Below are 15671 nucleotides of genomic sequence, written 5' to 3' on the forward strand. Positions count from 1 at the left end.
TTTTTGGAAACAAAAAAATTTGCTTTGTGTAATTGAACATTAGAAGCACCTACTTTTTGTGGTCAGTAATTTCATTTTTTTTTTTTTTTATTTGGAAAAAGGCAGATTGCTACATAAGATGCTTTATTTTTATTTTAAATGGGCGTAGTGTCTAAATTGAATTTTGACTTAATTTACAGTTAAAGATGGGCACCTGTATTGTGTGTTATAAAGCGCCTAGAATGTGTTTAGAGTGTGGAACACCTATATTGTTTTTAGAATAGCAGTGTTTGAGTAGTGTTACTTTAAGACTGTCAACAAGCATTCGATTTTAAATTTTTATATTCAGTTCTTTGAAACTTGGCAGTAAAAGTTAGCTCCCAGCTAAAACATGCCATGCATGACTTAGCCCGGAGCAAATTCTTACAGATGATCCTTTTATTTGTCCCTTTCTTTTTTCCCCTCAAAGGGCTCCTTTTGGTCTGGTGCTGTAGTGAATTGAAAACAAGTTATGTGTGACTTTCAGGGTCTCTCTCTCACATACACCCACAAAGTACTTGCTTAGGTTTTACAGCAGGTTGGCAGCCAGGCGCTCATTACACCTTGCTAGTGTTAGAAATTATGTGAAATGATTGAGCTGTGAATATAAAGAATTTTGCCACTACAAGTAAGGGCTGTGTATTGGCTTTGACTGCAGTTCTGCTCTCTCATAGTCCCCAGTGTGAGTTTGCAGGAAGTGAAATTCAGTCTTCTGCTGGAGTTTCACTGCAGTAAAACATTTTTACTGATCTGCCTCAAGCGTAGCCTCATATTGCAAAAAGTGTCTCTTTGGATTGTTATACAAAGAAACAGTGGTGAAGGAATTAACTTTTAGTACTTCCAGAGAAAAACAATGCATGGAAGAAACTTTAAAATAGTGGCTATTAACTTAGGCAAATAGTTTCAATCTCTCTGTTGAAAAGAATATAGCCCTGTCCCAGTCATCTGCACTGTTTTCTTCCCTGGCTTCTGAAAAAGACCCTATTTTAGAGTCAGATGATTTAATTATCTGCCTTTCTCAGAAACATAACCTTTGGCTTTTGAGGGTGGGAAAGTGTGTGGATCATATTTTTAAATCATGTTCTAATGATGCATCTTTTCAATTCTATCAGATTTTTCCCTTAAGACTCACCATCATTTTTAGCTCTTAGTGCTGTGGCTGTGTTATGCACTTTTAAAAATAAATCTTTAAGCAGAAGCTATGAAATGTCAGCCTCTGTTGATCAAATTCTTAATGCTTTAATTTTCAGCTTCCCTAAGAATTCACCTGTTGCTCTTGACAGTGGAAAGTACGTAGCACTGATAGAAGTCTTAGAAAAGCATGGTAGACTGGAAGGTAATCCATTTGCTTTCATTGTGTGTTTCTGCTATATAATAAAGGTATCTTGCCTCGAGAATAAAAATGTGACTTGATATTAATGGTATATCATGTCCTGAAAAGTGCTTGAACATTTTGCATACAAATTTGCATGTGAATTCAACCAGAGATGCTTGGACAGTGCAGGCCATTAGTTTTAATGGATTGGCAAGCTTGTCATTTACATTTGCACAGCTCAGTGCTTTTTGCATTTCTGCAGCTAGTTTTTATTAGCATTGCTGTTTGGATTGAGTTTGAAGATCATGACTTATGGCACAAATTGCGTATGTGCCTAGACTAATGGCTTTGTTTTTGCTTAAGAAGGTCTGAAGGCTGAACATAAAACCTATAAACATAACCCTCTCATAAGAGCCAAGTACTGCAAAAAAATTTAACTTTTCATAAAGTATATATTTTTCTGTTACTATTCTTTTTTGTGTTTGCTATTGGATTTTATATTCAATCTGTAAACTGCGTGGAAATTTTGGCTTTTTAATGAGTGTTCTACAAACTGTGTATTTCATATTTCTAGATGTTTGCATTAAGCTGTTAGCTCTTTGATTTTTGAAATTTACTCTAATATAATTCTGTGGCTTACGTGGTTTGATTGATCTTTAAAAATAACTCTAGACCGTCATTAGCTTTAAAAGACAATTCTGAGTATTGAATTCTGTGATTTTGTAGAGTAACAACTAAACTAACACTATAAAACATGGTCTGAGCCTAGACACAAAATGTAATGGTTTTATTTAAAACACTGTAAAATGAAACAAAAAAGCTAATACAGTTTTTTTCATGTAAGATCTTCCTTTGAAATTTGTCTTGGCCTTTTATTAAGCTTACTGTTAGAAAAATAATAAACAAAGCTGATGTTGTCCAAATCATAATAAATCAGATCATGTCCACCTCTACATTAAGCAGTTTGAAAATATGAGCTTGCTTTTAAGACTATAAATGTTCCTCAGAAAATAAAATAATTCAGAAATGTAGCCAAATGTAAAGTGGTCAAAACATTCTGTCTATGCAGTAATTAAGAACATTATAAAAATGCACTTATTCCATATACAAAAATGTTTGTTTCCGCCTTACTAATGAAGCTTAATGAACCTAATGTTTTAACATGCAGCCTGTTAGAAAGCTTTCATTGGCTCTCCTTGGCTAATTAGTATCGACACAGCAAACAGGCCCTATCGGTATCAGACCATTAGTCTGGCTGTATATACAGTGTAAACATATCTTTATTATCTGGCCTCGTGACAAGCCATCTGCTGAAGAAACAATGGAGTGATTTAGCAGATGTTAGCATTGAACGATAAAAGCATCCATTTAGTAGAATCTTGCAGCTATAGGGCAGGCTGTACAGGGTTATGTGGTGCAGAGTGGGCACACAGTTCCTATCTATAATTTGTAGTCAAAGTTGCAGGAAAATGATAAAACCATGCTATTGTGGATTTATAATTGTAGTCTCGTTTAGAAATGCAAGTAGTAATTAACTTGAAATCGGCATTATACACCAGAATTTACATTCCTGCTGGGTTTGAAATGCTGTTTTAATAGCAGTTTGTTTTCCCTACATGAAATTACCTAAGGGTCTTTTGTGTTGTTTCATTGTAGATGCTATTAACATTCTAACGGAGATGAAAGAGAAGGATGTTCCTATCTCAGGCAGAACAGTTGCATCTTTTCTCCGCATTCTTAATGCCGCTGCCAGGCGAGGTGAAGTTGAAACAGTGAATCGATTACATGACACCATCGCAAACCTGGGCTTGGTGCAAACTGCTGCCCTTCATGCCCCTCTGATTACAGTTCACCTTGAAAAGTAAGCTATGCTTGGGCTTCAGATGAACCAAGTTATGATATTTATATGTGTTCTGTGACCTGTGTACGCAATTCACAGCTGCGCATACGTGTCTGGAAGTGCTCACGCACGTGCAATTACTGAAGTGATCTTAGAGCAGTAATGAACAAATATGTTTTCTTCATTTAGCTAAGTCTCTTTTCATCAGCTAGACATCGTGTCATGATCTCTGGGAACAGCAGCTGTGTTTTACGGGCACATCAGAGATGAAGTGGCTATATGTTGGAATATGCTTATGAATTAGTTTGTTCTAAAGTCTGTTTGACAAGATAGCTATTGAGAGCATGATAGGTGCAGTCTCAGCTCTTGTGGTTAAGTGGAACATGTTTTCACATCAAAACAGCATTATTTTGCTGTGCCTTCCAGTATATCTCAGGTGAGTTGCAGGGCGGTTGTTGAATACTGAAGTATTTTTAATTCATGTAATTCAAATAATTTGATATCATTGCCAGTAGGCTGCTGTGTTTTTGAATTTAAAATTCAAAGCAAATACTGTCTGATCTGTTATGTTTGAAGGATTTTGCCAATATATACTTATGGTACCATTTATTAGGGAAAAGGAATTTTGTACAGGCATTCTGTTGGGAAGTTTCTTTAATTCCATGTGAATTATTCCTTTGCATAAGTTTTCATTATGACATGTAGGATATTTGAATTAACATGCATATGAATTTTATAATAATTTCCTTTTAAAATTAAGGCAAGAGTTGCTTTTCCTTTACCATATGCACAATCCTTTTATTCTTTTGTGTGTCCCTTCTGTAGTTCCTGGATTTTTGACACTTGTAGCTAGAGTTTATGAATCAATTTCTTGAGATTTGGTTCATGTAAACAAAATGTTATTGGCATAAATATAATATCGATGAAATAAATGATTTTTCAGCCATGTAGGGGCTTTTAGTTCTTGTAGCTATTCTGGGTATGCAAGGTCTGTATAATATTTCTGTATTGGAAATTCTTGAGTAAGAGCTAACTCTTGGTAGATGTGTGCACATTCTCTTTTAAAAATAGTGTTTTAATAAGTGGTCAACAGTTAAGAATATAGTGTACATCTTCTCAGTCAGTGACTCTGCCTTGGTTGCATCACAAGCCAGGCAGATGTTTATGAAAGTAATTTAACTGCAATCATATGTAACTAATGTGTCGGAAAAATATCTGATATGCTTTGCAGTGTGCATAAGAGCAGCTGCATTTTGCATAATTGCTTTATGCACATTGACATGCAAGTTGTACCTGGTGCTACTTCAGCTCTTTTCACTTGAGATGTAGTGTATGATGGTGTAGATAAAGGTGTGATCATGTGCAGATGAAGAGGGGGACAGTCATGTGTATTATTTTATTTTGATTCCACTGGGTTTTTTTGAATTATAAGTTTTTGGGAAAACTTTATAAAAAGTTGGAGGTATTTTTTTATTAATAAAGGAACTTTTGATGAGACTAGATTATGAGGGAGAAAGTAGTTCCAGACTTGGGAATTGTATGGCTTGAAGTCATTGGTCCTCAACTGTAGAGGCGCCAATATAATTCATATATATAAATAAAAAGGAAGGTATGCTAATGGAGAGACTGCATCTTCTCTGATGGTAGACAGAATTAGAAAGGTTTTTTTCCTGCATATTTGCTTAGTAGGAATAACTGCATTTTTACTGGGGTGTTTGTTTTTTTGGCAAGGGGGAGGTGTTGTGGTTTGAGGTTTGTTTGTTTTTCTTAGATATGCTAAGAGTATTTTGAAAGTTATGAGTGACTGAAATAAGTGTTAGTCATTTCTTTCAGTAATAGTGCTTATTGTTTGCCATCCTACAGCTCAGGTGTCATGCTGAAATGTTGTCATTTAGCTGCAGGTCATCAGCATGACTCTGAAATAAACTCTGGGGTATTTTAAAATGTTCCACAGTAGTGATTATACTAGTGTTTTGTTTTCTTAGTTTATTTCAAACTTTTTAATTGCTTGTAAAGGAATCTGTGATTCAGTTTTGAAGACTTCAACAATTACAGGTATAAAATGTTTTCATCCACCCTTTTCTTCCAATCCTGAATATTCTTAAGTTCTTATTAAGTCCTAGTGCAAGTTAAAAGTTTTTAACAGAGCATGGAAAAGAAAAAAAATGTTGGTGGTGGACAGCATAACTTTACAAAAGCCAGCATTCTAGTAGAATGGACATTTTGCCTTTAATATTCTGTGAAGTATTTAACTGAAGTAACTAGAGAAAGAACCTATGCTTACTTTACAGTTTTTCTGACACTGAGTAATGGAACTATCCCCCTGCATTAAATTTTCTGATTTTTATTTATGACCTTGAACAGCTTCTCAAGATGGGAAAATCACTTTAAAAATTGAGACAGTCCATATGCTCTTGGTCTGTCATATAATGTCATAAACCTTCCTTGGATTGTGTGAGAAAAATCTTCAGGTTTATAAAGAACTTGTACTTTGTCTTAAAATATGTCTTACTTTTGAACTGATTTTTCCACTTGCTGATAATTAGAAAAACTTCTGATACCTACATCATGTAAAAATTATTAAGATTTTTAAGGATTGTGGGTTTGGCTTAAGTTCTCTACAAACTCACCTTTGAGAAAAGAAACAAAAAATAAAAAATCTTCAGGTTTGAAATTTACTAATTCTTGTTATAAGAAGTGCTCATAAGCAGAGGGAAGAAAATTTGCAGGTAAACTATGAAAGCATTATGTTACAGACCATATGAGTAGATTATTTTGTAGTTTTAAGTCAGGGAACACAGGCTGTTGATATCTGTATCTTTAATGATAAAAAGGCTATAGTTGGATTGTTTTTCTTTAAAAATGGTGAGTGTATTTTAATACAGCGTTGTCCAGTAGAGCATTGTGTGCTCATTTGTCATTAATCTCGTATAAACCCATTTTGATTAGTTTCTTATGTAGTAGACAGAGCATGAATGCAGTGCCTTGACAAATTTCCTTCTGTTGTTTTCACGGAGTTAAAATCACCTGTGATTCTTTTTGAGATCACTCTGCAGCACTTACAAGTTATTTGACTTTTATATGCACTCGTAAAAACAGGCATCTTTGTAAATTAAGTGGTATTTTTAGTGGGGGACACATGTCTCTACTGGGGAGAGGTTTTTTCCCAATTTTTTAGCAGCCTTATTTCAAATATTGTATTAAAACTCCTTATGTGTTGCAATGAAATTAGGGATGTTTGGCTCTCTTACTCCATTATTGCAATTAGGAATTTAGCATCATCAGTGCCAAAGGACAAAAGTGTCTCATTTGCCCTATGGGGACAGGACAGTGATAAGATGATTTTTCGTCAAGGATCATTGGGTCGTAATTAAGTTACATTCATGGCTATTGCTTTTTGAAGGATGATTGGTAAATGACAGGCTTCATGTGCTTGCTATGGACAGTGTTCACTAGGGTTTTTTCTCCCTCTGTCAGAAAATCCTGTTGAGTCTGATAATGTAAATGTGGCATTTTATTCTGAACAAAAGAGCAGGGAAATGAGCTATCTTGTCTAATCATTCAGTTGTTTAACACCGACTTCCAGTTTAGACTCAATTGGCTGGAAAGCACTTGACATGTGAAGTTAGTGCTGTTCCGAACGCATGTTTGAGTAAATTTTAAAGTAAGTGACAGCTAAATTGTACCTAGGGAAATTACAAAGCCTTCAACACAGTTAATTTTTTGGGGAGGATTAGTTGTAATTGCAACACCAGTCTCCTTGAAGATTCCTTAGTACAGCAAATGAACAGAAACACATTTAGCTCTTTCAAGAGCCTGTTCTCTTTTTACAGAATAATTTTTGTAAAGCCGATTGTACCTTGCTGAATTGACTTCACTCTACACTAACATCTGCTTCAGATTTGTAGAGAGGGATTTGTTTTACCAGGCTACCCTCCACCCCCACTCCAGAGAGTCCCTTTTTTCTTTTTACCTCTCTAGTGATTTCAGGTTTGAGAGCTTTTCAATCAGTAAACCCCTTAGGTAAATTGCCACTTCACTAAAGCTTTATGCATAATGTTGCAGCACTTCATTCCAATTAAAATCAATATTTGGAGTCTTATTTTTATCAGGCAGACTCTCTGGTTGGGAAAGTTGTTTATTACAAGTAAAAGGGTTAGATTTAGTGCTACATTCTTTAAGCAAGAGAGGAGTGGCTTGTTGAAAGAGAAGGGGGGGCTGAAATATCAGGGAATGCTATAGCCAGTCCTGCCACAGTGTATCCTGCAAACCTTCCACTTCCTGAGTAATTTTGGCTCTTCAGATAGCTTTGTGTGATGAAAATTGCCCCCATAAATATTTTGGAAGATTGGACCCATAATACCTTGGGTAGCCATTCTAAACAGAAAACTACAATAAAAACCTTGGTGTCTTAACCTGAGCTTCAGCTGGATAATAATGCCAAAATAGGACTCTGCTGGAGCTGCATAAAGGCCAAGCAGAATGTACTTGTGGCTGAGGCTTCTTCTGTCATTCAAAAATTAGAGTGTATCTTCTTTTTTAGAAGAGCAAGTTTCAAAGTGCCAGAAAAATACACCTAATCTTTAAGTGGAACAGGTCTTAGTCTTGAACAGATAATATTTGTGAGTGACTTAAAGCTGTAGTATCTGGCCAACTCAAAATGAAGCATGGATCGTCTGTGTTCACACTTTAAATGCTGTTTATTCCAAACTGATGCTGGAAATATGTTTTTTCCAACATGACTGTGAATATATGGGCTTTTTTTTCCCTTTTTGACTAGAACCATATTAATGAAATAGTAATTTTAGACCAGGCTTTTAATGTCTTAAAGTAGTAAGTATCCTTTTGGAAGATAAAAGGGTGTTTGACATGCATAACTTCTTACAGAAAGACTCCCAAATACTTTCAAATGTACAGCTGTTTGTTAGTTTAAAATCATCATGTCTAAATAGCATTTTCTTAAATGTAGAAATTCTCTTTTGTGCAGCTCTTTTTATTATAATTGTTTCAAGAAACACATTAAAATGTTATGTCTGCTTGAAATTTGAAGCCTACAGTGAGTTCCTTCTTTTTCATTTTCTAAAAGGACTGTAAAAACTGCTTACAAAAGTTGCTGCTGGTACTTACTTGGAATTAACTGCGGTTTGTGATGGTTAAAAAATACTGCAGATTGCTAAATCATAGGAGCTCAAGTACAGGCATAAGCTTGATAATTTTTTCTTTGTAGTAGTGGTACTCTATGTTTTATTGTTTTATATTTGTCTTTGCCAGTTTTAGTATTTATATGTTCTATAAACCCCATTCTCTGGTGAACTGTGGATGATTGGTTGGTTGATTAAATGCAACTGAACAAATATATCTGATTTAAGTACATTAAAAACAGTTATAACAATACATCAGTGTGTAAGATATGGTAGTCCTTAAACACAAACTTACTCAGCCCCTTTGAGCAGTAAGTCCCAGTAACAAGTACAATATTTCAATTTATTTTTGTCTCAGGTCTTTGCTGACTTTTTTTCTCTGCATGTGCAGTATTAATGCCTTCAGAAGTATACATGTAGAGACTAGAAAACTGTTAATGCTACTGCTTGAATGACATTGCAATTATTCATTCATTTATTGATAGCTTTGACCTAAAAACAGTCACTTTAATCCTTTAGGAATACAGCCGAGACAGTACTATAGCTGTTTGAGCATCAGTCTGAAAAGCTAGATTTATCACTGAAAACTTTAATTTGAATGTATAAATGTTGTTGTGCCTCCTTAGAAATTGAGTAGTTTTCTGTAAAACTGTTTTTTTTCTAGATGTTAACTGAACTTGCATCTAAAGCAGGAGAAAAATACTGATTATATAAATCTTTATATCTGACTATGGTAACTACCATAGTATTTCGCTTTTATGACAGTAATCTAGCCTGCAACATCTACTTGCAGTTTTGAAATTAACCTGTAATTTAGTCTTCACCCCAAATGACAAAAATTCAAATGACTCCATGGGGTGCCAGAAGATGCACTGTAAACAGGGCTCAGTAAGGGGGATAAGGTAGAAATCCATCATCTTAGGTTCTTTTAAAGAATGCCAGTATTACTGAATAAAATTAATTCTTCCTCTGTGTTTTACTGTTAAATTTTAAAAAAATATTAGCCTAGATAATGATAGTAGTACATAGTAGTTTAGTTAGTTATTCTTTGAAAAAGCAAAATCTGTGCTGCACAAGAAATGCAATGTGAGGAGAGGACATCTGAATTGGGCTTGTTTTAACAGTAATGTCTTGATTTGTTAAGGTTTTGTTGGTGAAAAAGAACATTTTCATCATGCTTGGGAATGTAGCTTCGGGAATGTTAAATCATTATTTCAAGTCAGCATTTCAGTTGCTGTTGTTAAGTGATTTTTAAATTTTTTTTTCATTTGGTAACTTATATCACCCGTATCAAATCAGGCTCTTGGAATCTAAAATGCAGTCTCACTGACTGCCTGGCTACTTACATTTTGTGTGTGTGGTCTTGGTTTGTTTCTGCTTAAACCTTACCCTTCAAAGAATAATTTGACCTATTGTTTTACCAGTGTTTCTGTGGTTGTCCTTGGTTGTTTCTGGTGTTTTTGCTTTGTTTTGTTTGGTTTTGTTTCAAGACTGGGTTGTAATCCTTTGAAAAAAAGGTCTGCAGCAGATGATTAAGTACAGTTAGTTCCACAGTATTGAAGGTTATTTTGTATTTGTTGTTACTGTGATTGTTTTTATGACTTTCCAGTTTTGCATTTTAATTATTATATTTCTGAAGGTGTTAATAGTTTGTACATAGGGGAAAATTCATTGAAGGATTGAGGTACCAAAAATGGAAATATTCTCTATGTTACTTCTACTTGCTGCTCAAAGGCTCCTGACAAAATGCATTTAATGCCATCTTGTACACTTACCATTACATTGATTCACACTAGTGCCATGTCTGACGTGGATAGGCCAGCATAAAACACATTTAGGTACCACACTACGTTGTTGGATTAACTGCAAAAATTGTATTTTTTAAAGTAGAAAATACCTGTTGTATTCTGATTTTCATATAGAATGTAATAATGCTATAGCCCTTCCATTGTGATGGAGTGGACATCAACAGATGATTTACAGGCACTCTGTTAAGGTTTAAAACCAGTGTAAAGCAATCTAATGAGCTGTGGTTATCTTAACTCTGGTGATCTCACCAGATCAATCTCTATTGAAACAAAATATTGTGGAATAATTGTGAAGAACTTAAAAACTGGAATTGCCTAAGCATAGACAAAAAGGTAATAGAGTGTACATGGTATTACTTACAAATGAGAAAATAAAGCTGCTAAACACTTAAGTGAATTTTCCATGAAGTTTGGGTTTTGTCAAGATAGGTCATAGCATAACTTAAGAATATTGCTCAAAATTTAAGTGCATCTGATGCTGAGGAACATGCACACCTTTGGCTACTTGTAGTAAACAAGTGGTCATGGAATCAAAAACAGTAAGATTTGACGGGGGAATAAACACTTGGATTATAGACTGCTAAATGAATTTTCTGTGAAATTTTCAAGATTAAAGTACTTTCAGCATGGATTGCTCCTGCTCAGAATGTTTCTATTCTTGTTTTGTTTCTTTCCACAAGGGATGACATGCCTGCAGCTCTGGAAGCTTTAGTCAGCTGTTACAAGAAGTATGGTAAAATTCTTCAACTCCATAACATCTGCTGTAAACTGGTAGAAAAAGGAGATGCTGATCTTCTGCAAAAGGGTTAGTTGCATGTAGTCAAATGCTGTCTACTAATATGAAGTGTTTTCTGGGGGTTTTTCTTTCAGGATTTGTATATAATTTCTTTCAACTGAAAGAAAAAACAATTTGTCTTAATAACTTCAAAGCACTAGTATGATGCCTGCCTTCTTCAGATTGAAAAATTGATTGTAATTTTAAACATGGAACAGCTCTGTTTGTATAATACATCATTGAGCTCTCCCAGATTAGTGCTAATACTTGCTCTATCTATGTATGCTACTATTAAGAAGCGAATTAATAGTAACACATCACAATAACAAAACAATGCATCTGTTTTTCAAATAGCTGTGCAGTTCACAAACCATATATCCTCACTTTCTATGAGGAGAGCGCGCCAATATAGTCTATTTTGTTGAATATAGTCCAAAATATAGTGCAGAAAAACATTTTAAATATACTCAGCCACAAACCTACAACAAATTGTGTCACATGTTATAATCATTCTGTTTGTTTCAAAATTATCCCCCTATAGCTTATCTTTTATGAGGCTTGGAAAATATTGGTGTTAGGAATGTCTGACATAAATATTGAAATGCTTCAATATATTGAGTAAATTAATGAGTTTTATTCTGTCTTTAGTTTCAGATTTTATAAGCAGAGAATATGGTGACATGATGGCTCTTTATGATCTCTTCTTCGCCTTCTTGCAAACAGGAAAATACAAAGAGGCCAAGAAGGTCATCGAGGTGGGATTTTAACTATAGTACTCTAATCGTGCAGCTATTTAGACTCTTAATTAGAAACATTTAAAGTTTTTAACCTTTAATTAGTCTTGTTCTGATTCACATTAATAGAATGCAATCCCAGTAATAAAAAGCCCTCAGCCGGCTTTATTTTGTATAATTACAGTTCAGAAGAGAGACAGTCGTCTTGTACATTGAAATTGTTTCCTCACTTTTTCAAATTTGCTCTTATATATCAAAATGATATTTGCATATTAAATATCGGATTGTGGAACAATTAAATTAAACTGGCATTCCTGGGTGTAAAGTTGCTAATCCTCTTTCCGAAGGAATTCTTTGTTCTTAAAAGCACTGGAATTTAATTTGCTGCAGACCATGCTCAGATTTATTTGTAATGCTTGTCTACAAGTTAATCAGCCAAACAAGCGCTGTCTGCTACTGTTTGGCATTTAATTTAGCATTTCTTCTCTCTCTCCCTTTTTCAGGATAGTAAGCAGCTTATAGGAAGTGGTAGGTGACAAACTTGGTCTATTTAGGATTAGTATATTTTATCTAGACTTGATTGAAATTGTGCTTACTGAAATTGATAAGTCAAAGGGGCAGCTGCAGAGTCTGCCCAGATTGTGATTATTTTTTCTTCTTAACACTGTTGTATGTTTTTAAAATGCTGCATAAGTTTTTCACTTAATGTATGGGAGGAGGCATCTTGCAGAAAAAGTAATAGTTTGTCCTCAGCATTTTTGTGTTACGCACATACACAACTCTAACCTAATTTTTATTTGGTTTTTTTTTTTTTAATTTCCTGAGACAAAAAATGCTTTTTCTCCTAGTTCCCCTTAGAGTATCTGAAATACTAACTATCTCTGCTTGAATTGTCTAATGGAATTTTTGCATTTAAAAAAATCTTAACTGAAGGTCTGTTTGTTTGTCTGTGATGGAACAGTAATGTCCTGCTGTAGGGTGTGTGGATATTGCTAAGCACAGTGTTGAAACATTATATTTTTGTTCTGAGAGGGTGTTTTGGAGCTCAAATCTTACAATACAGAAGAACAGAAATATCAGTGTCTGACAGCAGATGACACTGAGGAGTTGAGTTCTTTTTACAGTGATTAAAGCATTTAGGAGGTGAAAGTATGAAATCTGAGATTGGAAGTAAATTTAAAGCTAAATGAGCTAATGTTGCGTCATGTGATTTAGCAGCTCTTCCTTTGATAGTGGCATTTAATTTCCTGGAATTTCTATTGATGTCTGGAGCTCTGCAATTGTAAATAGGATAATAACCAAGTTATCAAATTGTTGGGGCACTGAAACTCTTGTCATTTTCTTAAAGCATGCCAGATTCTCTCTGCAGGTATTCAGTATTTGGTGATTGATTGTGAGTTACTAATATCCACAAATGTTTAAACATAAATCTAAACACCAAATATCTGGAGATTAAATGGAAGTTGTCCTGCCTTTTATGCTAGTTAAAGTATTTTTATCTAACTTTTATGAAGTATGAATTAGAGCTTTGTTTATTCTGCAGAGGAAGAGCTGGTTTAAATTACTGAATTTTTAATAGGGAATTTTCTAGGAATAGTATGCATGTATTTTACTAGTGGAAAAAGTGTTACAAAATCAATTCTATATGGTGCATAATATTTTAAATATGCTTTTGTTATGTCACAATATGTTAATTATTTTCAAAGAAATTGTTTCCAAAAGGGGAAGACAGAAACCTTATTGTTGATATTTTGCTGAAGAGGAAAATAGTTTGTATTGTTTTAAAACATAAGCAAGTTCTGTTTGCTCTTTGATTTGTTGGGAAGTGAAAGTCTTATTCCGTATAATGTGAAATGGTGTGTGTGTGTGTATGTAAATACATATGTGTGTGTGTGTGTATATATCTAAAAAATGAGTTGTAGGTCTATTCTTTTCTCTAGTCCAGTGGGTTTTGTGACTAAATTACTGCTTTGATGGTCATCTCAGATTAGTTTTCTATCTTCTTTGCTTGTGAAATAATACTTAGTGAAGGAGATCAGTTGGTGCTGCTTTCTCTTTTAGATGCTGTTGCATGTACCTTTAGGCATATACTTTAATCAAGTATTGCTAGTTATGATGGTCAATTTTAGTGATTTGAAAACATCTATGAAATTAATAAAGAGTATCTAAAAGGACAGTAATAAAACTGGAAAGAAAACTCTTTAGGAGCTAAGGAAATTACCACTGTGGAGGATAATGGTTGCTTAAATGGGATTTTTACTCATTGGAGACCACTGCCTCTGCTTGCTCCTGCTATTTTTAGAAATTAGAGATATACTATATGCTTATGTGAAACTTAATGACAAGTGCTGCTTTGAAAAACTTGGAACTCAAAGGAATGAAAAAAATTACTGTTAAATCTCAAATCTTTGGTAAAATTAAAGTGGGTGACAATACTGGGAAGGGACAAAGGGTAAGATTTTAGTGAGATTATAAAAATCAGGTCAGACTTGTGTATGTTACATTATCTGGCCACAAATGTGTTGTGAATACATATATATGGAAGATCATGTCATGGGAAATAATGAGAAAGCTGAAAGCCCTGGGCCTCATCTGCTTGGTGGAGTAAAAGCAAGACTAACCAGAGAATGAGAGTGTGAGAAGCAGTGAAAGGTAAATACAAAGGAGAGGAGGCAAAGAATTTGTCTGGCCGATGCTAGAACAGCTAGACTGAAGCACGTGGTAGTTTGGTAGTGGGAGTCTCTTCTGAGGCAATGCTGACTGGAAGAGGAGCTGTGTTTGAGAAGCCTGTGGGGGAAATGCTGTTCCTGAGGCATCATGAGCTTTGTGTGGCAAGATAACACTTTGCAGTATTGTTGAACTGCCTTCTGAAGCACTTGAAAGTCTTGTTCTCAGAGACAAAGGTACAGATAAGGTAGCCTTGGCTGCTCTGTAAAGTGTAAGTCTATTTTATTCTAGCTGTGCCTGGAGATTCCTGAGCCCCCAAAGTTGTGCTGAGCCCCCAAAGTGTTTTGCTTTACACTGAAGAAAAGTTCTACCAGTGGGTACATCCAGACATGATTGAGTCTTCTTAACTGCACCTCAACTGAGAAGTTAGCTTTTGTCTTTAGTCCTTCAAAGATGATCATGTCAAAACAAAGTTGGCACATCTCTCTTCTTGCCCCTTACCACAAGGTCACATACTAGCTTGCTTTCCCTTGGATTGGCACAGCATGACTTCTATGTCATCAATTCTAGCTCTGGATACTTAGGATTTTTTCCCTTACTTAGAAAGGCAGCTTAATTGCCTTTTGTCCTTGAATTTTGTTTTTCATAAAGAAAAAAGGAAGAAAATTAGGTCAGTATGTTTTGCTTTTAATTAAACTAAACTACATTAGAACTAATGTAGGCTAAAAGAAAGGGATGTGAATTTTCAATAAATAGGATTAGGGAAAAAGCACCTTTTAAAAAATACTTTACCTGTCCTCTGAAATGTTTTTTTTATTTCAAAAATGTTTAATCAGATCTCCTTCTGGAGAGAGGTCTTACATAATTATGTGGCAAGAATATAGAATAATTGTTTGGCCTTATGTTCTTCAAAGTCTCGTATATAAATGGTAAAAGAATATTTTAGAGCCTAGTCCACTAGATCTCTCAACTTCTTACCTCTTGCCTGTACTGGACAGTTAAAAGTCCCTTTTGTTTACTCAGCTGTTGATTGCCACTTTATTAAACAGGTGCTTAAGAATTGTACTAATGGGAAGGTCATCCAGAAGAATAGGTGAAAAAGGGAATGTTATACCACCTTGGAGGAATTTATTTATTCCCCTTTTCACCTGTTACCCTGTTTGTTTTCATGCTGCTTGGAGATTTACAGATTTCACTACTTAGAGTAGTTAAAATATAATGGATGTCTGCCATTTTGGTGGGATTTAATATTTTGGTCATCTCTGAATCTTTCACCAGGATCTCATCATTTGCAGCTGTTTTGCATTCGTGTTGATTGAATATTTCTAGACCCACCCTTTTCCCTTCATTTGCTCATGCTAAATGCAGCTATT

General features: G+C 34.7%; 1 protein-coding gene across 1 annotated transcript in view; it reads left to right on the plus strand.

Annotated features, from left to right (window-relative positions):
* LRPPRC (leucine rich pentatricopeptide repeat containing) overlaps positions 1 to 15671 on the plus strand; it is an 87876-nt gene that overhangs the window by 36954 nt on the left and 35251 nt on the right. Inside the window, exons 22-25 of the mRNA XM_054629254.2 lie at positions 1269 to 1354; positions 2990 to 3194; positions 10803 to 10927; positions 11546 to 11652. Of these exons, the coding sequence (XP_054485229.2) occupies positions 1269 to 1354; positions 2990 to 3194; positions 10803 to 10927; positions 11546 to 11652 (523 nt within the window). The remainder of the gene's footprint in view (positions 1 to 1268; positions 1355 to 2989; positions 3195 to 10802; positions 10928 to 11545; positions 11653 to 15671) is intronic.

The sequence above is a fragment of the Agelaius phoeniceus genome, chromosome 3 (genome assembly GCF_051311805.1).
Source record: "Agelaius phoeniceus isolate bAgePho1 chromosome 3, bAgePho1.hap1, whole genome shotgun sequence".
Lineage (NCBI taxonomy): Eukaryota > Metazoa > Chordata > Aves > Passeriformes > Icteridae > Agelaius > Agelaius phoeniceus.